The following is a 25,527-nucleotide window of genomic DNA, read 5'->3' as shown; positions in this document are numbered from 1 at the left end:
CAATAACACCATAATTTAGAGCCAAGGATGGGGCTCTGTGCTGCTGAACTCTTTCTTTTTACTTTTCTAAACTTTCTCTGCTCTCCACTCCAACTCACAAATGCTGCAAAGTCCTGATGAGGAGCTCTTTGTACTGAAGTTACTGAGAGGCTGGAATGTCAACCCTCCTCCTCACTTACTTTTACTGTAAATTGTAACTGGTTCTTAAAAATAATGTACAAAAGCAAGGAAGTTATGACGAACCTGTATAAAACATTGGTTCGGCCTCAACTGGAGTATTGTGTCCAATTCTGGGTGCCGTACTTTAGGAAGGATGTGAAGGCCTTAGAGAGGGTGCAGAAAAGATTTACAAGAACGGTTCCAGGGATGAGGGACATCAGTAATGTTGATAGACTGGAGAAGCTGGGGTTGTTCTCCTTAGAGCAGAGAAGGTTGAGAGGAGACTTGATAGAGGTGTTCAAAATCATGAGGGGTCTGGACAGAGTAGATAGAGAGAAACTGTTCCCATTGGCTGAAGGATCGAGAGCCAGAGGACTCAGATTTAAGGTGATTGGCAGAAGAGCCTAGGTGACATGAGGAAAAACTTTTTTACGGAGCGAGTGGTTAGGATCAGGAATGCACGGCCTGAGAGGGTGGTGGAAGCAGATTCAATTGTGGCTTTCAAAAGGGAATTGGATAAGTACCTGAAGGGAAAAAATTTAGTAGGGCTACAGAGAAAAGGCGGTGGAGTGGGACTAGCTGAAGTGTTCTTGCAGAGAGCCAGTACAGGTGACCTCCATCTGTGCTGTAACCATTCTATGATTCTATGAATCAGCAAAGCGAGGGGAATGCATGAGGGCAGAGTTCAGAGGTGGGGGAAGTTACAGAGCGGGATGGACGAGGCCATAAGGGGATTTAAACACAAGGATGAAAATTTTAAACTTGAAGTGTTGAGGTCAGCAAGGACAGGGGTGATGGGTGAACAGGACTTGGTGCAGGATAGGAGTGCTCATTTAAAGGGGAAGCCAAATTCAGAGAATGTACTTTTAATCAAAGTTCTTGGCCTCCCCCAGCAGAAGCTTGGTGTGCCTGGTTACTGCAGTTCCATGGCCAGCTCTCGGGCTTGGTCTGGAGCTGTGACCCCTCCATTGTTTCTGGGAAAATGAGGATGCTTTTGATGGAGATGTAATGGAGCAGGAAAGAAAAGTCCACTCGAGGGTCTGAGAGGAGCCAGGTGTTTGTAAGCTTAGGCCATAGCTGCCTGTCACTTTAAGGGACTCTCTTCGCCTGTCCCTTTAAGAGACTCTCCTCGCCTGACACTTTAAAGGACTCTCCTAGCCTGTCCCTTTAAAGGACTCTCCTTGCCTGTCCATTTAAAGGATTCTCCTTGCCTGTCCATTTAAAGGACTCTCCTTGCCTGTCCTTTTAAAGGATTCTCCTCACCTATCCATTTAAAGTACTCTCATAGCCTGTCCCTTTAAGGGGCTCTCTTCGGCCGCTGCTGGAATTGCACTCGCGGCATTACGTCCTGTCACATAGCAACAGTTGCTGCGGGGGCGGGGTCGAGCCAGTGCCCGTGCAGTGCAAGGCGGGAACAGCAGCCGCCAACAGGCACCGAGGACCCGGATCGCTGGAGGAGTCCGAGGCTGGGCGATGTTGCCGGCCTCCCGGGCACTGAGGTAATGCGTTCCGTTCCCCATTACCGCAAACTGCCTGCTTGGAGCTCGGCCTGTCCCCGGGACGTCCCGGGGCTCTGTGCTCACTCTTGGGCCCGCCTTGCATTTATATAGCGCCTTTCACGGCCACTGGAGGTCTCAAAGTTTTTTCCAGCCAATCAAGTACTTTTTGGAGTGTAGTCACTGTTGTAATGTGGGAAATGCGGCAGCCAACTTGCGCACAGCAAACTCCCACAAACAACAATGTGATAATGATCAGATAATCTGTTTTTGTTATGTTGATTTGAGGGATAAATATTGGCCAAAACACCGGGGATAACTCCCCTGCTCTTCTTCAAAATAGTGTCACGGGATCGTTTACATCCACCTGAGGGGCCAGATGGGGCCTCGGTTTGATGTCTTATCCGAAAGATGGCATCTCTGACAGGGCAGCACTCCCTCAGCACTGCACTGGAATGTCATAGAAACATAGAAAATAGGTGCAGGAGTAGGCCATTCGGCCCTTTGAGCCTGCACCGCCATTCAATGAGCACATGGCTGAACATGCAACTTCAGTACCCCATTCCTGCTTTCTCGCCATACCACTTGATCCCCCTAGTAGTAAGGACTACATCTAACTGCTTTTTGAATATATTTAGTGAATTGGCCTCAACAACTTTCTGCGGTAGAGAATTGCACAGGTTCACCACTCTCTGGGTGAAGAAGTTTCTCCTCATCTCGGTCCTAAATGGCTTACCCCTTATCCTTAGACTGTGACCCCTGGTTCTGGACTTCCCCAACATTGGGAACATTCTTCCTGCATCTAAACCCATCAGAATTTTAAATGTTTCTATGAGATCCCCTCTCATTCTTCTGAACTCCAGTGAATACAAGCCCAGTTCTTAGATTTATGTCCCCAAGTTCCTGGAGTGGGATATGACAACCAGATAATCTGTTTTTGTTGATATTGGTTGACAACAATAACAAGTTGTATTTCTATAGTGCCTCTAATGCAGTAAAATGTCCCAAGGTGCTTCACAGGAGTATTGTTAGATTCAAAAATTGACACCGAGGCACATAAGGAGAAATTGGGGCAGATGATCAGAAGCTTGGTCAAAGAGGTAGGATTTAAGGAGCAACTTAAAGGAGGAGAGAGAGGTAGAGAGGTTTAGGAAGGGAATTAGAGCTTAGGGCCTTGGCAGCTGAAGCCACGGCCACCACTGATGGAGCGATTAAAATCAGGGATGCTCAAGAACATAAGGTGTCGGCCATTTGGCCGCTCGAGCCTGCTCCGCCATTCAATAAGATCATGGCTGATCTGATCATGGACTCCGCACCACTTCCCATAACCCTTATCGCTCAAAACTCTGTCTATCTCCGCCTTAATTATATTCAATGACCCAGCCTCCACAGCTCTCTGGGGCAGAGAATTCCATAGATTTACAACCCTCTGAGAAGAAATTTCTCCTCATTTCAGTTTTAAATGGGCGGCCCCTTATTCCAAGACTATGTCCCCCCAGTTTTAGTTTCCCCGATGAGTAAAAATATTCTCTCTGCATTCATCTTGTCGAGCCCCCTCATTATTTTATAAGTTTCAATAAGATCACCTCTTATTCTTTTGAACTCCAATGTGTATAGGCCTGACCGACTCAACCTATCCTCATAAGTCAACCCCCTCATCTCCGGAATCAACCTAGTGAACCTTCTCTGAATAGCCTCCAATGCAAGTGCATCATTCTTTAAATGCAGAGACCAAAACTGTACGCTGTACTCCAGGTGTGGCCTCACCAATACCCTGTACAGTTGTTGCAGGACTTCTCTGCTTTTATACTCTATCCCTCTTGCAATAAAGGCCAACATTCCATTTGCCTTCCTGATTACTTGCTGTACCTGCTTACTAACTTTGTGTTTCATGCACAAGGACCCCCAGGTCTCTCTGTACTGCATCACTTTGCAATTTTTCTCCACTTAAATTATAATTTGCTTTTCTATTTTTTTCTGCCAAAGTGGATAACCTCACATTTTCCTACATTATACTCCATCTGCCAAATTTTTGCCCACTCACTTAGCCTGTCTATATCCCTTTGCATATTTTTTGTGTCCTCCTCACAATTGCTTTCCCACCCATCTTCGTATCATCAGCAAACTTGGCTACATTATACTCTGTCCCTTCATCCAAGTCATTAATATAGATTGTAAATAGTTGAGGACCCAGCACCAATCCCTGCGGCACCTCACTAGTCACTGTTTGCCAACCGGAAAATGACCCATTTATCCCGACTCTCTGTTTTCTGTTAGTTAGCCAATCCTCTATCTGTGCTAATATTACCCCCAACTCTGTGAGCTTTTATCTTGTGCAGTAACCTTTTGTGGTGCCTTATCGAATGCCTTCTGGGAATCCAAATAAATCACATCCACTGGTTCCCCCTTATCCACCCTGCTTGTTACATCCTCAAAGAACTCCAGAAAATTTGTCAAGCATGATTTCTCTTTCATAAAACCATGCTGACTCTGCTTGATTAAATCATGCTTTTCCAAATGTCCCGCTACTGCTTCCTTAATAATGGACTCCAGCATTTTCCCAACGACAGATGTCAGGCTAACTGGTCTGTAGTTTCCTACTTTCTGTCTGTCTCCTTTTTTAAATAGGGGCGTTACATTTGCGGTTTTCCAATCTGCTGGGACCTCCCCAGAATCCAGGGAATTTTGCTAGATTACAACCAATGCATCCACTATCTCTGCAGCCACTTCTCAAGACCCTAGGATGTAAGGCATCAGGTCCAGGGGACTTGTCTGCCTTTAGTCCTGTTATTTTACCTAGTACTACTTCATTAGTGACAGTGATTGTATTAAGATCCTCCCTACCTATAGCCCCTTGATTATCCACTATTGGGATGTTTTTAGTTTCTTCTACCGTGAAGACCTTTCCAAAATATTTGTTCAAAGTCTCTGCCATTTCCCTGTTCTCCATTATTAATTCCCCAACCTCATCCTCTAAGGGACCAACATTTACTTTAGCCACTCTCCTTTTTATGTACCTGTAGAAACTCTTACTATCTTTTTTTTTATTAATAGTTTAATTTCATAATCTATCGTACCCCTCTATTATTTTTTTAGTTCTTTGCTGGTTTTTAAAAGTTTCCCAATCCTCTGGCCTCCCACTAGTCTTGGTCACATTGTGTGCCATTGTTTTCAATTTGATACCATCCCTTATTTCTCTAGTTAGCCACCGATGGTTATCCCTTCTCTTATAGTCTTTCCTTCTCATTGGAATATATTTTTGTTGCAAGTTCTGAAATATCTCCTTAAATGTTTGCCGGTGCTCCCTCAGTACTGCCCTCCAATAGTGCAGCACTCCCTCAGTACTGCCCGTCTGACATTGCAGCGCTCCGTCAGTACTGCTCCTCCCATAGTGCAGCGGAGTTCCCTCAGTACTGCCCTCCGGTAGTGCAGTGCTTCCTGAGTGCTGCATTGGGAGTGTCAACCTGGATTTTGTGCTCAAGACTCTGGAGCGGGACTTAATCAGATCTTCAGAACCCCTCGATTAGATTCCAGTCTGTAACTCACTCCTGATATCTGTTATTCTACATATAAACTCCCAAACCCCTCGACTATATGGATTTCAATTTAACTTTTTTATTTAAACTTTTGGAGGACATTGATTATAACAATTGTTTGATAAGTTCATGCTTTAAGTTGTCTCAGTAAGGGAATGGGCTTTGCTTTGCATTTTTCCGAGGTATCTAATAGTTGGATACTTTCCAGGCTGTCCTCACTACTTGTTGAAGCCATTGAGGAATGCACGGAGGAGGAGAAAAAGCTCGAAGACCAGCTAAAATGTTATCGTAAGCTGCTGAAACCCTGGTATGACTGACTGATTTGTTTTCTTTCTCTTGCATGGCCTCTCTTTCCCCCCCCCCCAGTGTTATGCAAAGTGAGCAGGAGAGTCGAGTGGTCCAGGATTGCTCACATACACCTCCTAATGATTGATTATAGAATGGCAGAAGTCTCGGACTGGATTCCAACTCACTCCTGTCAGGAGATGGGGGCATTATTCAAATCTATTGCATCCTGATCAAAAGCAGCATTGTAATTGTGAACCGATCACTGCTGATCTCAAACTGTAAATATCCAGAGGTGGAGATGCATTTACATTCCAGATATTGAAGTTCAAAGGAGTAAAATTGTTCTTTATATAAGTTTAGCATAGAAATTGATGTGGATGTACTCTACTCTAAATACTTTTGTGCTAAATTTAGTGCATGGAAGAATTTTACCCCAATCCTTATTTAAACTCCAGCTTTGGGGAGGGCGGGAGGTTAAGTCCCATTTTAACTCAAATTGTTGGCTTTCCTGTTTGATGACACTGTAGGGTCAGTAATGTTTAAGCAGAACGTGACAGTTCCCAAAACAGGCCAAGCATGTGGGTAAATAAAGGCAAACTAGTTTCCAGCATCTTGTGTTTGGTAATGCTTTATTGATTATTTTCAGGAAAGCCAGTGCTGCAGAGAGCACAATGAAGGATGGAGCCACTGCCAGCAAGACAGGTGTGCCAGGCTGAGAATATTCCGGAGATCTCTTGTGGGAGAGGAAGTATATTTTAGGAACCTGAAAACTCCATCTCAAGAGGCTGCCATTTTGATTGATGTCAACACCAACTTTCTGCCTTCTCACTATCTGCCTGTAGCTAGTTGCCTCTTATTGTTCTTGTTCTTCTAGTTGTTCTGTTACTTTGTTTTTTTTTTTAGAAATCTGAAGAGTTCTTGTACTTCATGAATTCTGAAAATTAAGAACTTGAATAAATAGTGAGCTGCTCCCTCCTCATTGCTCTTCCTTAAATCCACCCCAACCATGGGAAAAACTGAACATTTGTGGTGTAACCAGTGCCTCATAGAGTCTCCGTATAATCCCCTGGCCTTCTGATCTGTGGATCTGATATATCCCACGGTTTTACATAGGAGCAGGAGCTGGCCTTTCAACCCCTCGAGCCTGTTCCTGTATAATATGGTGTTCGGCCCAACCAGTCCCTGTTGACGTTTATCCACAAGCAGTATCCTAATCCTATTTATCCACTTTGTTCCCATATCCCTTTATCTTCCTTTACTACAGCCACCTATCCAACCTAGTCTTAAATGTTTACGTGGTCTCTAATTCAATCATTAACTCTGGTAATGCAATCTCCACCCTCACAACCTGTGATCTCTGCTTCTGGCAATGACTATTTCCACACATCTAGTTTACTGATCTGCAAACAATTGCTTTTTTCCTTTTACTCTCTTTCCAGAAGTGTTATTTTGTTTGGATTGTGATGTGACTGAGCTTGCTTAATACTGACTGAAATCCTCTCCTCTTTTAACCATTGACTTGTTAAAATGCTTCTTCCAAGTTGACAGATGTTCTGTGTCTGATAGTTTCCACATTTTTGAACAATAATGTCCTTCACCATGAACAGTTCACTAACATTTACTGATAAAAGAGCTTTTTGTTTGTGAGCCAAACTGTGCTATTGGGGAGGGGAGGGGGGTTCCAGTGTTTCGGGCTCGGAGACTTCAGCCCTGGATTCGGTGCATCTTCTCTTTTGTTAGGGGATTTGCCAAAGTGCCCAATTCTGGAGCAGTAGAATGGGGTAACTCTTAACCCCCGCGGTCTGTCACTGGTAGTTTTCAAGGCTTCCCTCCGGCCTCCATTAGACTCTCTCTCTGTTAGTTACACAGTCCAGCTTGTGTAACTAACACAGAGAGCTGGGATTCTTTAACCTTATCATCGTCCCCCCTTCACCCCATCTCCACTCACACACTGATGATTTGAGTGCTCACTGGGCCCAGTTTAGCTCGGTGTGGGCGATTTCCCCTTTGTGCAATGTGTAACAAATTGTAGACACCTTAAAGTAGACTTCTGTAACACAAAACACATGGAGCAAATCATGAGAATAATACAGTACAAAAAATGGCCATTAATCTCCCCTACGAGCATCGGCTGATATTTCACTCCAGACTGATGAACAATGGAGAAGTGGTGCTTGTCACTTTGGGACGATGGGCAGAGGGTCCTGAAGCTCGGGGCGATGGGCAGTGGGTCCTGAGGCTCACTGCAGGGCGATGGGCAGAGGGTCCTGAGGCTCACTGCGGGGCGATGGGCAGAGGGTCCTGAGGCTCACTGCGGGGTGATGGGCAGAGGGTCCTGAGGCTCACTGCGGGGTGATGGGCAGAGGGTCCTGAGGCTCACTGCGGGGTGATGGGCTGAGCACTGAGGCCTAGTGCTCTGTTGAATAATTCCATGGTTCAACAAGCCACTGAGTTTAGCATCCAGTTAAACATAATACAAGACAAGAACCTGAATTCAGAGCTCAGTTCATTTTCTGTTCTTCTGTTCCAGAGCACGACTGTAGTTCTGAGGAGTTGCAAGAGTTGGAGATGTTGAACAGAGCTCTGGCCAATGCCCTACGAATCCGACAAGCCCAACCTAACGTGCATGGGACGGAGCTGATACCGCGCACAGGGTGTGCCATTGCCAAACAGCCACCAGCAGCTAGATGTGGGGATAAGCCTTCACCAGGCATTGTATCCAGGAATAAGGCCGCCAGTACGAACACGAGCAATGTTGGCAGCAAAGTAGCAGCAGCAGAGTGTAAGAAGAGTTGTTTACCGAGTCATTCAACAGACAGGCTCGCCGGGGAGAGGATCGCGGCACACGTCGTCTCCTCCAGGAAGCTAGTGTCTTGTACATTGAAGGCTCCATATAAAACCCAGGTGGAAGTGAAGAGGAAGTTGGTGTCATCAGCTGCAGGACAGTTAGCTCGAGGCTCCTTGGAAACTGGATCGAGTGCAGTTCAAACTGCTGCCACACGGCATACAAAACGGCCCATCTCTATCGACAGGGCAGGAAGCACAACTCGACAATACAGGCTCCGCTCCTTGACAACAGCTCCAAGGACAGTCACACCGCACGGTGTGCAGACCCCCGCAGATACAGGCACTGCTCCCACCCCAGCATTCGCTGTCATTAGCCAGCAGAGAGTCAATAGCATTAAAGAGTCTGTGCACTCGAGAGATTCCGCAGGGAACATCCTCCAGGATGACGGCTCTTCGATGGAGAGGCCCAAATTCTTCACCCTTCAGGGAAGTGGGTAAGAGTTTTGGAAATTTACCTTCACTCGCAGTGTATTTTAACAAGAGCAAGTCTACTTGGTCCCTTTGAGGTTAATCCATATTTATTTATTGTTTTATTTTCTGATGTGCCATATTTTGCATCTGTCTACAATTTGCATTGAGGTTCTGAGTAAGGCAGTTCATTTCATCAGAGACTTTAAGTGACAGGATAGAATGCATGAGCAGAGGACGAGAGTAAGAATGTGGATGTAATCTGGTTGAGGCATATGGGCTGAGTGGCTGTGACTCTGATGTAATCCCCTCCAGACTCTCCAACTGCAGCAAACCAGACTCCCCATCCTTTTTATTTACATTTTTCTTTTGATTCTTTCCTGGTTTCTTGTCCTGACAGCAGGGACATGTGTTGGAGTAGTCTGGGCAAAGGTCTAGCTCCCAGTCCCTCTCCAAGGGTCCAGTCTCAATACCTTGCCTAAGATGAACACAGTGGGAGCTCTGTCTCCCTCTCTAGCCCAGGGTTGCTGTTGGCGGTTATACCACCCCGCACGTCGCACTGGCTCATCCGGTAAATTCAGCAGAGACCAGGAACCTGACCTGCAGCTGCTGATCTTTGTGGCTCAGTACCGTACTCAGCAGGTGCAATTGCTCACTCAGCCAGCGGGGGGGAGGGGGTGCTCAAAGTTCAGGCTTAAACAAATCCGCAGAAGGACAGGGACTTAAACTAAAAGGATGTGCAAAAGAATGGTAATTTATTAAGTTAAATTATCCCTCCATTGACTATGAATGGATAGAAAATCTAGCCCATTGTAACTTTGATTTTTGAAGATGCAATCTCGGCATCAGTAATCCTATCAACAACTCAACAATTTCTACCAATACAATTCCTTTAATGTCCTGCGGTGTTTCACAGAAAGAAAGGAATGGGTCTGAGGCTTTGTGGGTGATTATTGAAGGTATCCAAAAGCTTGGCTAAGGAGCTGAGTTTTTTTTTAAATGGCAGGGAGCGGAGTGAAGGGTTCTGGGGAGGATGATTTAGAGAGAAAGCCTTTAGCAGTCTCAGTCTATGTAGTGGTTGGAGGTCAATCATCTCAGCCCCAGGACATCATTGCAAGAGTTCCTCAGGGCAGTCTCCTCAGCCCAACCATCTTCAGCTGCTTCATCAATGACCTTCCCTCCATCATAAGGTCAGAAGTGGGATGTTCGCTGATGATTGCACAGTGTTCAGTTCTATTCGCAACTCCTTAGAAAATGAAGTAGTCCATGCCTGCATGCAGCAAGACCTGGACAGCATTTAGGCTTGGGCTGATGTGGCAAGTAACATTCGTGCCACACAAATGCCAGGCAATGACTATCTTGAACAAGCAAAAATCTAACCATCTCCCTTTGACATTCAACAGCATTACCATCACTAAATCCCCCACCATCAACATCCTGGGGGTCACCATTGACCAGAAACATAACTGGACCAGTCACACAAATACTGTGGCAACAAGAGCAGGTCAGAGGCTGGATATTCTGCGGCGAATGTCTCACCTCCTGAACCCCAAAACCTTTGCACCATCTACAAGGCACAAGTCAGGATAGATGGAATAATCTCCACTTGCCCGGATGAGTGCTGCTTCAACAACACTCAAGAAGCTCAACACCATCCAAGACAAAGCAGCCTGCTTGATTGGCACCCCCTCCACCACCTTAAACATTCACTCCCTCCAACACCGGCGCACCGTGGCTGCATTGTGTACCATCTACAAGATGCACTGCAGCAACTCGCCAAGGCTTCTTCGGCAGCACTTCCCAGACCTGCGACCTCTACCACCTAGAAGGACAAGGGCAGCAGACACATGGGAACACTGTCTTGAATATACTTGAAGTCTGTGCCTCCACAGCTCTCTGGGGTAGAGAATTCCAGAGTTTCACCACCCTCTGAGTGAAGAAGCTTCACCTCATCTTAATCCTAAATGGCCGACCCCTTATTCTGAGACTGTGGCCGCTGGTTCTAGACTCCCCAGCCAGAGGAAACATCCTCCCTGCATCTACCCTGTCAAGCCCTGTAAGAATTTTGTATGTTTCAATTAAATCACCTCTCATTCTTATAAACTCTAGAGAATATAGGCCTAGTCTACTCATTCTCTCCTCATGGGACAATCCCCCCATCCCAGGGATCAGTCTAGTGAACCTTCGTTGCTGAGGGAGGGTGGAGCGATGTCATGGAGGGACCGGAACGGGTTTAAAATTCAGTGTGTTGGGGAATAGGGAGCCAGTACAAGTCAAACATAAGTCATCCAAGTCAAGGAAACGGTGATAGGCGACTGGGATTTAGTGCGGATCAGGATGCGGGCAGCTGAGTTCTAATCTTCTGGTTTATTGTAGTTTGAGAAATTGATCGTTTTTCTTGTTTAGTGATTACACTGGGAGCTGATGGATTCTTTGTGAACTGTAAATCATCTTTAAACCTTCCCAGGTCAATGCTGAAACTTCCTTTAGAGTGGAGAAAGCAGCGGAGCAGGAATGCACGGTAAGCAGATCCTCAGGAACAAGGCTGTAGAAGCTGAACAAAAACCCGCCCTGGGGGAACCTGGCACATATACGCCACCCCTCCCCCACTACCACCAGATTTTAGAGATCTTCGATGTTTCCTTTTTTAAAAATCTGTTTTAAAATATTTCCCCCTCTCTTCCCCCACCACTTTACCCAGTAATGACAGGTGGAGCAGAGAGAGAGGGGGGTACACAGAATGCCCTCCCCATTATTTCCCGAGTGAGAGAATGGGGGAGCAGAAAGAGGGGGGGGTGCGATAGGGAGGACTCATCCCCGCCAGTGTATTTTTTAGTATGGGTGACGGCCCCTTTCCTGCTCCCCTCTCGCTCCAAATCCTATCATTGCTCCTAATTTCCCCTCAAACACTCTCTCTAGAAGTCGTCGCCTCATGGAGAAGTCCCAAACATAACAATGACTTTGCGAGACAACATGAAGGTGTGGGTGCTGGGGCGGGTGCCAGGGTGGGCGTAGGTGCTGAGGTGGGTGCCAGGGTGGGTGTAGGTGCTGAGGCGGGTGCCGGGGCGGGTGCCAGGGTGGGCGTAGGTGCTGAGGTGGGTGCCGGGGCGGGTGCAGGTGCCAAGGCGGGTGCCGGGGTAGGTGTGAGTGCAGGGCTGGGCACGGGCGCCGGGGCGGGTGCCAGGGTGGGCGTAGGTGCTGAGGTGGGTGCCGGGGCGGGTGCAGGTGCCAAGGCGGGTGCCGGGGTAGGTGTGAGTGCAGGGCTGGGCACGGGCGCCGGGGCGGGTGCCAGGGTGGGCGTGGGTGCAGAGGTAGGTGCAGGGTTGGTTGCCGGGGATGGTGCGGGTGACCAACTATCATTAAATTTGTTTTTCTTGTCTAGTTTATGGGAGAAAGTGTCTGCGAGTGAAACTGATGCCATCAAGGAGAAGGCATGCTTCATGCAAAGGATTCAGTCAGCAGTATCCTTTCACATTAAAGATCGAATCGACCCCCATTTCAGAATCAGCAAGCACAAAGTTAAAGCATTTGTAGTTTTTCTCTTCCTGTTTGCTGGGTTGTAGTTTTGAATATCTGAATTAACATCAGTAGAGATAGAGTTAACACAGGGTACTGGTTGGAAAGGATTCATGATCATGTTAGGAAACTGGATTAACATCATGGATTCCTGATTCAGAAATTGTGGTTCTGCCAGTGAAAGGGAGGAAAAAACAGCAACAAAAAAACTTCTAAATCTTTTGCTTAACCTCAGACTGAAGTTCCATTCACAGCTCCCGACTGTGAGTTATGTACAGATCGAAGAACAATTGGGAAACATCCGTGATCTTCACAAATGTATTGAGCAATGTCTACGCACAGACTCCCTGCTCAATTCCTCGGGTATGTCCTTTACAAATTGTCTGTGATTTATGTAATGTTGGTCACGGGGAGCGATGACAGTGCTGGGCAATGGCATGTCAGATATAGTATGAATTAGTTCTACTCTAACTCTGGGAACCTATGCAGGGAGACAGAGGAAAGTAGAATGGGGGCAGAAGCAAAAGATAGAAAGAAGAAAAGTAAAAGTGGAGGGCAGAGAAACCCAAGGCAAAAAGGGCCACATTACAGCAAAATCCTAAAGGGACAAAGGGTGTTAAAAAGACAAGCCTGAAGACTCTGCCTCAATGCGAGGAGTATTCGGAATAAGGTGGATGAATTAAGTGCGCAGATAGCAGTTAAGGGATATGATGTAATTGGCATCACGGTGACATGGCTCCAGGGTGACCAAGGCTGGGCACTCAACATCCAGGGGTATTCAACATTTAGGAAGGATAGACAGAAAGAAAAAGGAGGTGGAGTGGCGTTGCTGGTTAAAGAGGAAATTAATGCAATAGTAAGGAAGGACATTAGCTTGGCTAATGTGGAAGCTGTATGGGTGGAGCTACGGAATACCAAAGGGCAGAAAACGCGAATGGGAGTTGTGTACAGACCACCAAACAGTAGTAATGAGGATGGGGACAGCATCAAACAAGCAATTAGGGATGTGTGCAATAAAGGTACAACAGTTATCGTGGGTGACTTTAATCTACATATTGACTGAGCTAACCAAACTGGTGGCAATGCGGTGGAGGAGGATTTCCTGGAGTGTATTAGGGATGGTTTTCTAGACCAATATGTCGAGGAACCAACTAGAGGGCTGGCCATCCTAGACTGAGTGATGTGTAATGAGAAAGAACTAATTAACAATCTTGTTGTGCGAGGCCCCTTGGGGAAGAGTGACCATAATATGGTAGAATTCTTTATTAGGATGGAGAGTGACACAGTTAATTCAGAGACTAGGGTCCTGAACTTGGGGAAAGATAACTTCGATTGTGTGAGACGTGAATTGGCTAGAATAGACTGGCGAGTGATACTTAAAGGGTTGACGGTGGATAGGCAATGGCAGACATTTAAAGGTCACATGGATGAACTTCAACAATTGTACATCCCTGTTTGGAGTAAAAATAAAACAGGGAATGTGGCTCAACCGTGGCTAACAATGGAAATTAAGAATAAGAGTTAAATCCAAGGAAGAGGCATATAAATTGGCCAGAAAAAGCAGCAAACCTGAGGACTGGGAAAATTTTGTAATACAGCAGAGGAGGACAAAGGGTTTAATTAGGAGGGGGAAAATAGAGTATGAGAGAGAGCTTGCTGAACATAAAAACTGACTGCAAAAGCTTCTATAGATATGTGAAGAGAAAAAGATTACTGAAAACAAACATAGGTCCCTTCCTGTCAGAGTCAGGTGAATTTATAATGGGGAACAAAGAAATGGCGAACCAGTTAAACAAATACTTTGGTTCTGTTTTCACGAAGGAAGACACAAATAACCTTCTGGAAATACTGGGGGACCGAGGGTCGAGTGAGAAGGAGGAGCTGAAGGATATTCTTATAAAGCGGGAAATTGTGTTCGGGAAATTGATGGGATTGAAGGCCGATAAATCCCCGGGGCCTGATAGTCTGCATCCCAGAGTAATTAAGGAAGTGGCCATAGAAATAGTGGATGCATTGGTGATCATTTTCCAACAGTCTATCAACTCTGGATCAGTTCCTATGGATTGGAGGGTAGCCAATGTAACACCACTGTTTAAAAAAGGAGGGAGAGAGAAAACAGGTAATTATAGACCGGTTAGCCTGACATCAGTAGTAGGGAAGATGTTGCAATCAATTATTAAAGATTAAATAGCAGCACATTTGGAAAGCATGGATTTATGAAAGGGAAATCATGCTTGATAAATCTTCTGGAATTTTTTGAGGATGTAACTAGTAGAGTGGACAAGGGAGAACCAGTGAATGTGGTGTATTTGGACTTTCAAAAGGCTTTTGACAAGGTCCCACACAAGAGATTGGTGTACTAAATCAAAGCACGTGGTATTGGGGGCAATGTACTGACGTACATAGAGAACTGGTTGGCAGACAGGAAGCAGAGAATCGGGATAAAAGGGTCCTTTTCAGAATGGCAGGCAGTGACCAATGGAGTGCCGCAGGGCTCAGTGCTGGGACCCCAGCTCTTTACAATATACATCAATGATTTAGATGAAGGAATTGAGTGTAATATCTCCAAGTTTGCAGATGATACTAAACTGGGTGGCGGTGTGAGCTGTGAGGAGGACGCTAAAAGGCTGCAGGGTGACTTGGATAGGTTAAGTGAGTGGGCAAATGCATGGCAGATGCAGTATAATGTGGATAAATGTGTGGTTATCCACTTTGGGGGCAAAAATACGAATGCAGAATATTATCTGAACGGCGGCAGATTAAGAAAGGGGAGCTGCAACAAGACCTGGGTGTCATGGTTCATCAGTCATTGAAAGTTGGCATGCAGGTACAGCAGGCGGTAAAGAAGGCAAATGATATGTTGGCCTTCATAGCTAGGGGATTTGAGTATAGGAGCAGGGAGGTCTTACTGCAGTTGTACAGGGTCTTGGTGAAGCCTCGCCTTGAATATTGTGTTCAGTTTTGGTCTCCTAATCTGAGGAAGGTCGTTCTTGCTATTGAGGGAGTGCAGCGAAAGTTCACCAGACTTATTCCCGGGGTGGCGGGACTGACATATGAGGAGAGACTGGATCAACTGGGCCTTTATACACTGGCGTTTAGAAGGATGAGAGGGGATCTCATAGAAACTTATAAGATTTTGATGGGACTGGACAGATCTAGAACTCGCTGCCTGGAAGAGTGCTGGATGCAGAAACCCTCACCACTTTTAAGAGATGGTTGGATGGGCACTTAAAGTGCCGTAACCTGCAGAGTTACGGACCCAGAGCTGGTAATTGCGATTAGACTGGATGACCTTTTTTTGGACGGCGCAGATATAATGGTAAGTCCTGCAGGGAATAGAATACGGCCAGGGTGATCTCCTGGACTAGTTTTGATCGCCTGGATGGGTCAGAGAAGAATTTTCCCAGATTCTTTCTCCCTAAATTGGCCTGGGTTTTTATCTGGTTTTTGCCTCTTCCCAGGGGATCACATGGCTCCGGTTGGGGTGGAGTGTAGAATGTTTCAGTATAAGGGGTGTCGCAGTTGTGTGAGGCGGTCTGGTTGGGCTGGGTGCTCTTTGCCTTTCCGTTATTGTTCATGGGTTTGTATGTAACCTTTAGGGCTGCTGACCAAGGGCCGAGAGTCTCTTTGTCGGCCAGCGCGGACACGATGGGCCGAAATGGCCTCCTTCTGCGCTGTAAATTTCTGTTTCTATCCTGTCACGTCAATATTGATTTCAACACAGTGAGGATGTCGGAAGGAGATGTGTGTAGGAATAAGAGGACAGACAGTTCACAGGAGCGCAAATCAAATCAATTTTAAATGAAGAAAGAAGAAAGGATGTGGTGGAGGGAAGGGGATTGAAGGCTGGGTTTGCTGAAGCAATATCTATCAAATGCCAAACTTCATGTTGTTCCCAGGAATGCGAGAGAGAGTTTGTGTGGTGGAGCCTCACTGCAGAGAGAGGATTTCAGGCTGGGCACAAAGTTTTCAACAATTTTTACCAATTGATCCTTGAATATAATGTCCGATTTATGTCTTTGATCTTGGATCAGATTGTTTTATTGGTTTCTCTTGGCAATAATTGGCAAATTATTCTCTTCTTCAAACAAATTTGATTTGCTCCGTTGTGGTGATTCATACATTTGATGTAGGAAACAGTAAATATTCATATCTCAGATGGTTTCTTGTAAGTTAAGATTTGTATTTGATGAAGTCTGCCTCTTGTTATTTATTCAACTTATCCATGGGATTTCATTTCATTTGTTTTCGAAAGACCAACATCTGAGCAGTTGCAGAAGTATTGTTTTGACAGGAATTCTTTGGAAAGTTTGGTTGGGAAAATCGGAAGTTGTCGGCAAGTTTTAAGCTTTCAACTGCAGGGCAACTGAGGTGAACGTGAAACTCAGTATCAAGAGCTCAGTTCATCAAATTGCCAGTTACTTGAATTATATGAAAAGTTGTTCTTACTAAGTGTGATTATCCCATTACATACATTCTCATTGTGTTCATGTTGCATTTATGGGGCTGGATTTTCGGCTTTGATGTTTTCGGGGCGATAAAGTTTGCGCCCGGGAACAGTTTTCGCCTCAGTCATCAAAGTTGATCAGCTGGGCCCAGAGTCTGGGGTAGAGCGCTAAGGGAGGCGTTATACACCTGAGTGTTAGTATCGCAAAATCCCGAGCTAAAAAGCCGGCTCAGGAGCACACTCAGAGATGCCTGGGAAGAAAAAACCCCCCACAAAAACATTCCTAATACATAGCCCACGTCACCACAACATAAATTGTTTTTTCTTTTACATTTTTTTGGCAATCACACTTACCTTAGACAGCATTACTTGCCTCTCTGCAGTCGTTATAGGTTGGACCTCCCGTTTTCCCAGGCGGTCACAGCAGGGCGCGATGCAGGACTCAAAAAATGCGCCGGTGTCGCAACCAGGAGTGTTTAACACCGGCTCGGTTCTTCCGGGCGATACTGCTCCACGCCGTCGCAAAACCGGCCCCAAAACCCCTTGCGGGGTGCTGGAGGCTGACCGCCCACCCAGAAGACCTCATTGCCGCCCCTCCAGGATGAAAAACTGAATGCAAAAGACCATAAATTCTGCCCCTTAATGTTTATCATCTTCTCATTGCTATTTATTGAGGTTTGAAGTTGAAAAAAATAATCCTTTTCAGCTGTTGGAGTTTGAAGTAAGCTTTGTTTGGTTTGGGAAACAGCATCTAGTTAAACCGAAACAATAATTTCCATTGGAAGTGCTTGTAGGGCATTGATCTAATAGTCTATCCCTGTTCTTAAAAATGCTTATAGTCCTGTGTTCTATTTCAGTGCTAGGCCTCCTCAGATAGTGTGCAGGAAAAATAATAATTGTACTCGTATTTGTCAAAGGTCCCCTCAGTAGGCAGCATGAATATGAGAGTCAGCAGACACTGACGCGATGCCAGGATACTGTATCCAGCCTCCTTTACCAGATTCAGCAATTCACAGACGGTGAGTACATTATCTTTTAACCCACAGGACATTCTGCTCTTGGCTTATCCGGGTATTGATGCTTTGTCGGGGCCCAGTTACATCAATTACATTCATCACAGATAGAGTAAAGTTCCCCTGCGCTGCCCCACTGGATACTCTGATCAGGTGTAGATCTGCAAAAACATCCAGTGTCTCTCACAAGTGATCTTGCACCATGTCAGCAGTGGTTGTCAGTGGGCAATTCTATCATGAGAGGCATCACAGGTGATTCTGACTTTCTCCCAGCTTATATCCACACATACACTTTTTAGCCAAGGTAAATAGAGTATGATCAGAAGCAGTAAACCGGAGCCATGGGACTGTGGTCAGTTGTGCCACAGCTGATGTGAGCTAAGTGAGCACCGCCCAAGGATTGAAGCAGGACTTGCCTGGTCCATGCAGCTCTGTACCACAACAGGCGGGGCATTGACCCACCAAAGGTTTGCAATCGAACATCCCCACTGCGTCATGGAACAGCCTTGGAAAATAAAACAAGTTGAATGCAGCATATTGTCCTTTTAAGTACTCAGAACCCCATTAAGGCCTTTCAAAGAGAAGTCTGAACTTTTACGCCTCATTTTAATTTCCTCGTCCAAAATGCTTTCACAGCGATTGTTGAGTCAGGATCTCCGCATGGAATCAGTTGATTTTAATAACGTTTAAGTACACTGCACAACCCCCTTGTATCGGCTATTTTTCCCTGGGGTTTTCCATGTCACCATCTGAGTGTCTTTACTTTTTATCTTGCCAAATAGCAGAGGCGTTTTGGGTGAAGTTCGGGGGCTGCTGGAGGCCCAGCTTTAAAATGTGCAAAGGTTTTGGCAGCAAGTGTGCACCTCTCCTGTTCTATTCCAGTCTGCAGGAGCTGAAAGAGATGGAGACTCTCTGGTTTCAAGTCCAAACTCTCCAAAGACAGATCCAGATCCAAAAGGTAATGCACAATTTTCACTTCGATCGGAACCACTGCATTAAACGTTTGCAATATTGGAACCAGATGTTTCAATGTAAGACATTCCAAATTACTCCTGTCGTTTGTCTCCTGAGAAGGTACCCAAGGAATTGCCCGGTTATTGTCTTGTTGCCTGGTTACTGTATTACTGTGCCTGGTTAGGCGATGAGTAGCGCCATACACGGGTGGAGCCCGGATTTGGTGCTAGTTACAAGACTTGTTTCCGATTGCAGCTGTGCCATTTTGCCCCGGTATCATGTTGAGGCCGTGTGCTTCCTGCCAGTCGAGAAGAATCACAGGGCAGGTACTCTGTTTCCATCAGACAGGTTTTAGGTGGACTTGACACAGACCATTGGAAAGATAGGACATACATGCATTGTTATAACACCTCACCACGTCTCAGAAACATGCTTCATGTACAAACATACGAACAATGATGGACAGGTAAAGGTCCATCCATCCTGTCCCACACAATTATACATGCTCCACCCCACACAAAACCATGTGATCTCCTGGGAGAGGTCAAAAAACAGACAAAAACCCAGGCCAATTTGGAGTGAAAATATCTGGGAAATTTGTCTCTGACCCATCTAGGCGATTGAAACTAGTCCTCTGGCCCTGAGTTCCCTGCTCTACCTACCTCTTGTACAAGGTGATCTCCACCCCGGCCAGAAACAGGTCAGCTCTCGTTTGAAGGAATTCAGTGAAACAGCATCCACCGCAAGAGATGGCAGTCTGTTCCAGAGGTCCACTATTCTCTGGGAAAAGAACCAGCTCCTGACATCTAACATCTATCTGGCCTATAAAACTTTAAATGTGTGACCCGTGGTCCTCCCTAACCTATTTAATTAGAACAAACTGGCAAGTGGAACACAATCTATTCCCTTCATCATCTTACAAATCAGATCACCTCTAAGTCTAAGCTTCTCAAGTGTAGAGTCTCAACTCTTTTAGCCTATTTTGATAACTAAGATGCTTTAAACTGGGAATTAGTCTAGTGCCCTTAGTGCCCTCCTTTGCACCCTTTCCAAAGCCATAATATCACCCACACAGTATTTCATATGAGGCCTGACCAAAGTCTTGAACAAGGAATAAAAACAGAAAATGCTGGATGTACTCAGCAGGTCAGGCAGCATCTGTGGAGAGAGAAACAGAGTTAATGTTTCAGGCTGATAACCTTTCATCAGAACTGGAGCAAGTTTAGTCGAGCTATTTTTATTCTGTCCCTGGTTTTTGTGGGTACACACTGCCCTGTGTGGTTCTGAGCCAGAAACTTCCAAGGTGCCTGCCCCACCCCTGGCCTGCACTGAGTTCGCTGGTCATGCGGGACGGTAGTTGGGATACTGCGATCAGCTGCGATGTCCCAGGGCTATTGAGGGGAGAATCAGCCCGACTTTCCACTCCTGATCGCTGTCCAATGACTCCTGCGGAGAATGCAGACATACAGTGGGCAACTGAGGACTGGATGGTTAAGCTTACCACAGTGAAATGACCAGCTGGGTCTCATTGTCTAGACTCCGGATTAAAGAATGAGGTAATAGAAAGCGATGTTCAGGAGTGGGGTATCAGTGTGTCTGTAGTGGTGTAAGTGGGATGGTGGGTGTATCTGCGTGTAACCACCCTTTAACTTGTTATATAATAGTGAATATAGAGGTTTAGGGTGCAGTTAGGGGCCTGAGTCTCTCTGACTCTTTCTTTTCTCCCTCCCCAGGCTATGGCGGAAGAGCTACTTCCCATTTTATTTTCCTCCGGGCCTCCAGAGCAGTCCCTGTTCTACTTTTATCGAGCGGTGTACTCCCAACTCTGTGAGGGAGGAGAGCAATTCCCTGTCTTGGTGCTGGATAATATACCCGAGTGACTGAAACAGCGGACCTAGCCAACCAGCAGCTGCAGCAATAATCGTCTAGAAGGTTGGGCCCACAAGTCGTCTCGAACACATCATTATATGAACAACTTGACCTGAACTTGCCTGGAACAGCAAACAGGATTTCACACTGATCATTTGTCTCCAATGTCAACCGCTGTGTTGAAAGTCTGCTCTCAGTGCTGGCTGTAGGGTTCTGTGTATAATGAGTGTGGTCAACTTCAACCACTTTTACAGTACAAATCTACCGAATTGGCACTGAATAAGCAATCTCACTCAGAAGGGATAGTGGATTGTTTGTATGGAAAATGGAAAAATGTTACACTCGTGCAATAGGAGGCTCTCTTCGGAGCATAGGAAAGTGTAGAGGGAGCTTTACTCTGTATCTAACCCGTGCTGTATCTGCCCTGGGAGTGTTTGATGGGACAGTGTAGAGAGAGCTTTACTCTGTATCTAACCCGTGCTGTATCTGCCCTGGGAGTGTTTGATGGGACAGTGTAGAGAGAGCTTTACTCTGTATCTAACCCGTGCTGTATCTGCCCTGGGAGTGTTTGATGGGACAGTGTAGAGAGAGCTTTACTCTGTATCTAACCCATGCTGTACCTGCCCTGGGAGAGTTTGATGGGACAGTGTAGGTAACCGTGCTATACCTGAATCCACATTTGATGCTGGCACGGAGTGCTCTGTTCCAGCACTAAATCCTTCACATTGGTTTGCACAAAAGTCTTCAACAATTTCTTTTGTATTGTGCACTTGTACTGTACAATATTTGTACTTTTATTACTGATTAAAAAATTAGAATAATTTTTGATTTATAGTGTAGATTTGTAAAGCTAACTCTTAAAAAAATCATCAAATTTATTTCCTGAATGGTGAATGTCTAAAGAAGAGTGATCACTGACCAGCAGAACTCTAAGATTATCATGGATTTGTTGATTTTTACAATACTTGTTTTAATATCATCATCAGTAATGGATTTATAATCATCTGTAAGAATTAAATGTAGAAGTCTGTAATCATCAATTGTATGCAATGGTAACCTGAATTATATATTACATGTAAACCGTTTTTCTAATTAAAAGTCTGTGTGAGCTGTAACCCAGATAGCCTGGGGTGAGAAAGAGGACTGCTATAGGGAAGCTGGGATGAAAGTTGGATATTAGCCAACAGTGGGTTCAGGGATGTAATAGGTTCAGGGTGTGAAACGTGAACAGTTTGTAACCATTGTCTGAATTTTAATAAAAGGGCATAGATAGACTGGTGAAATGGGCAGACACATGGCAGATGCAATTTAACGCAGAGAAGTGTGAAGTGATACATTTTGGAAGGAAGAATGAGGAGAGGCAATATAAAGTAAATCGTAGAATTTTAAAGGGTGTGCAAGAACAGAAGGACCTGGGGGTGTATGTACGCAAATCTTTAAACATGGCAGGACAAGTTATATGGCTGTTTTTTAAAGCCATATGGGATCATGGGCTTTATGCATAGAGTACAAAAGCAAGGAAGTTATGCTAAACCTTTATGAATCAATTATTAGGCCTCAACTGGAGTACTGTGTCCATTTCTGGGCACCACATTTTAGGAACGATGTCAAAGCCTTGGAGAGGGTGCAGAGGGAATTTACCAGACTGATACTAGGGATGTGGGACTTCATTTCTGTGGATAGACTAGAGAAACTGGGATTCTTCTCCTTAGAGTAGAGATTGATAAGGGGAGATTTAATGCAGGTGTTCAAAATTATGGGGGGTTTTGATAGGAGAAAAAAGGAGAAACTGGTTCCGCTGGCAGGAGAGTTGGGAACCAGAGGGCACAGATTTAAGATAATTGACAAAAAAGCTAGGGGGAAAACGAAGGAAAAAAAATACACAGCGAGTTGTGATCTGGAATGCACTGCCTGAAAGGGTGGTGGAAGCAGATTCAGTAATAACTTTAAAAAGGGAAATGTTTAAATACTTAAGGAGAAATTTGCACGGCTGTGAGGAAAGAGTAGGAGAGTGGGAGTAATTGGATTGCTCTTTCAAAGAGCCATCACAGGTTTGGTGGGCCAACTGCCCTCCTTCTGTGCTGTATCATTCTGTGATTACAGCCTGGAACTTGCTGCCAATGTATCCATTTTATCCAATATATTGTAAGAGGAAAATTTGGCATTAGGGGTACCAGCGGGACAAGGGTTAAAGTGCTGGTTCCTGCACTGGCCCATAAGGAGGTAAAGACCTTTCTTCTCACGCCTTGTACATTCCAGCACCAAGGCTCCAGAAGGTACTGTTACGGGTTGGGATACCAGATAGTATTCCAACATGGAATGTCAATAGGAGAGAACATAAACAGACCGCTGATAAGGACGTGAGAAGAGACCCGAGATAGACTTCATGGCACCAAAGGAAATGTATAACAAATTCCACCCTAGAGATACCATTCTGGGAATGGTCTAAGATGGTCATGAGATCATGGCCTGTCAGTCAGAGCTCATGACCTGTCAATCCGGAGTAGTACTGATAAGGTACTCCAATTAGAGAAGTAGCACTGATAAGGTAGTCCAATTAGAAATCTGGGGAGGTCTTGTCCGGGAACAGAGGGGTTTTTGAAATGTATAAAAGTTGTATGATTGTGCTGTTCGGGGAGCATCTCCACTCACAGGCGGCTGTGATGAGGGATGTTCCCGGACGTTCGTAATAAAGATCGTTATACTTTGCCATCCGTATCTGTCTGCTAACTTCGAGAATTGCTACGTGGGCTGGGGCGAGCGTCGACCCTCTATTAGAGGGTTCGCTCGTGGGAAAAGAAGCCTTCCCTCCCCTCAACAATATTCTGTAAGGTTGATGTGTGGGTAGCTTTCCTGTGCTTTGCTTTGCTGGCAGTTGTTGAGATGAAAGATATCAAAATGTTGGTTTGAGCTGTGAATCCTTTTATAGGTTTGGGCTCTTAGTTGAGCCAATTTCAAACCTAATTATGCCACCATCTGCTAAAGATTCTCCCCCTGGCATAGTGGCCAGCTACACAGCCCTTTTCAATCAGACCAGCAGGATGTTACTGTGGCCGGTGTTTATATGAAGTAAACGGATAAATGTAAAACTCAGCAGCCAGGGAGACACATGGAGAGAAACGTTTCCCACAGAAGCATGCCTATCGGTCAATAAGCACTCCAGTTGTAAGTTAGTTGGACTGGAGGGGCCACATTGCAGCGGAGGTCTGTGGGGGCGAAGTGTGCTGGGGGGGGCGAAGTGCGTTGGAGGGGTGGGCCTGGGGGCTCTGTGCCTCGGAGGGGGAATGTTCAGAGTGGGGTGGACGGGTTGACTGCGCAGATGGTGGTTGGTGGATGTGGTGTGGTTGGCGTCGCGGGGGCATGGCTCCGGGGTGGCCGGGGCTGGGGGCTCGACATCCGGGGGGGCTTGACATCCGGGGGTGTTCGGCATTTGGGAAGGATTCTGACGGGACGGGGCGGGTTGGGTGCGGGGGGAGTGTTCCCAGTGTTGGGTGGGTCCAGAGCCGGGGGTGGGGGGGGCACGCTCTTGGGATGGGGGTGGGCTTTTGGGGCTGGGATTGGGAGAGACTTCTTCACTCGGGGAGTTGTTGGCCTGTGGGGTTCCCTGCCGCAGAGAGTTGTTGATGCCAGTTCATTGGATGCGTTCGAGAGGGAGTCGGATGTGATCCTTGCGGTCGGGGGAGGTGCTGGGGTGGGTGATCAGCCATGATCTTGTTGAATGGCGGTGCAGGCTCGAAGGGCCGAATGGCCTACTCCTGTACCTATTTTCTATGTTTCTATTGGGGCAGGCCTGTCCTCTTCACAGGAAGTAAACTCTCAGCATGTGCAACTCACGGCTGCTGTGCAACATCTGATAGTTTGCACAGTGCAGCAGGTTATTCCTCAGCAACAAGAAGCTGAGGTTTCCTCTGATGTCGAACTGAAATTGATCCTCATGCTGTCAACACAAAGCCAGTGTTGGTCTAATGGCTGGATCCCCATCTTTGTAAGTTACTGGAAAGGCATGAGCCGCATTGTCTGCCTGTGTGTCTCTGCTTCTCTCTGGCCCCACCTTGAACCAGATTCTGTCCCTTTCACTCCTATTAAAAGGGCTTCATCGAATTCTGAATTTTCTGGGAAGGCTACTTCCTCCTGTTTCTAAATATGCTAAGCAATGACATGATCAATGTCAGAAAATGCCCAGCATCCCTGGGATAAGTTTTATGGAGGGTTGTCGTGGCCCCGTCCCCCTCCCCGTCATCCAGCAACACCCCCATTTCTGGAGAGCTGATGATGAGAAGGTACAGTCCAAAATTACAGCCCAACACTGTTACCAAGTCTGCTCACAACCTTGGTTCATATCTGATTATGAATTGAGCTTCCTACCTCATATCCGTTCGATCATTAAAACTGCCCATTTCCACCTTTGTAATACCGTCCGTCTCTGTCCTTACCTCAACTTATCTGCTGCCGAAACCCTCATCTATGCCTTTATCACCTCTAGACTTGAATATACTTCCTGGCCGTCCTCCCTAGTTCTACGCTCTATAAACTTGGGAGATCCAAAACTCTGCCGCCCATGTGCTAACACACACCAAGTCCCGCTCACCCATCTCCCCTGTGCTTGCTGTGACCTACATTGGCTCCCAGTTAATCAATGCTTTGATTTTACAATTCTCACCCTTGTTTTCAAATCCCTCCATAGCCTTACCCCTCCTTATCTTTGTAATCTCCTCCAGCCCTACAAGTCCCTCAAATTTCTGCGCTCCACCTATTTTGGCTTTTTGAACATCCCCGATTTTAAATGCTCCACCGTGGTGGCCATGCCTTCAGCTATCTAGGTCCTAAACTCTGGAATTCCCTCCATAAATCTCTCCGCCTCTCCGCTTCTCTTTCCTTCTTTAAGACGATCCTTAAAACCTACCTCTTTGACAAACATTTGGTCATCTACCCTAACATCTCCTTATATGGCTCAATGTCAAAACATTTTTAATAACACTCCTGTGAAACACCTT

General features: G+C 45.9%; 1 protein-coding gene across 3 annotated transcripts; it reads left to right on the top strand.

Moving 5' to 3' along the window:
• Positions 1 to 1,545: 1,545 nt before the first annotated feature.
• LOC139281016 (tubulin epsilon and delta complex protein 2) lies at positions 1,546 to 23,184 on the top strand. 3 transcript variants are annotated; one of them, XM_070900877.1, is made up of 10 exons: positions 1,546 to 1,658; positions 5,400 to 5,498; positions 6,126 to 6,181; positions 8,010 to 8,760; positions 11,202 to 11,255; positions 12,117 to 12,195; positions 12,493 to 12,613; positions 17,615 to 17,716; positions 18,493 to 18,668; positions 20,398 to 23,184. In XM_070900877.1, exons 1-10 carry the CDS (start codon positions 1,633 to 1,635, stop codon positions 20,542 to 20,544), a joined length of 1,611 nt encoding a protein of 536 aa, XP_070756978.1. In that variant the 5' UTR covers positions 1,546 to 1,632; the 3' UTR covers positions 20,545 to 23,184. The 3 variants fall into 3 exon arrangements, with proteins under 3 accessions (XP_070756978.1, XP_070756979.1, XP_070756980.1); XM_070900878.1 differs by lacking the exon at positions 1,546 to 1,658 and having other exon boundaries at positions 5,413 to 5,498; positions 6,126 to 6,227; XM_070900879.1 differs by lacking the exons at positions 1,546 to 1,658; positions 5,400 to 5,498 and having other exon boundaries at positions 6,145 to 6,317.
• Positions 23,185 to 25,527: the final 2,343 nt, after the last annotated feature.

The sequence above is a fragment of the Pristiophorus japonicus genome, chromosome 15 (genome assembly GCF_044704955.1).
Source record: "Pristiophorus japonicus isolate sPriJap1 chromosome 15, sPriJap1.hap1, whole genome shotgun sequence".
In the NCBI taxonomy this organism is placed as follows: Eukaryota; Metazoa; Chordata; class Chondrichthyes; family Pristiophoridae; genus Pristiophorus; species Pristiophorus japonicus.
Note: the sequence above shows the minus strand (reverse complement) of the source record. Positions and strands in the feature narration are given on the sequence as shown.

What these genes read in the sequence shown, in the direction of transcription:
- LOC139281016 (XM_070900877.1), top strand. Translation starts at nt 1,633, where the DNA reads ATGTTGCCGGCCTCCCGGGCACTGAG. An exon ending in GATTCAGCAATTCACAGACG is followed by an intron (nt 17,717 to 18,492) that starts GTGAGTACATTA and finishes CTTGCCAAATAG; the next exon opens with CAGAGGCGTTTTGGGTGAAG. An exon ending in GACAGATCCAGATCCAAAAG is followed by an intron (nt 18,669 to 20,397) that starts GTAATGCACAAT and finishes CTCCCTCCCCAG; the next exon opens with GCTATGGCGGAAGAGCTACT.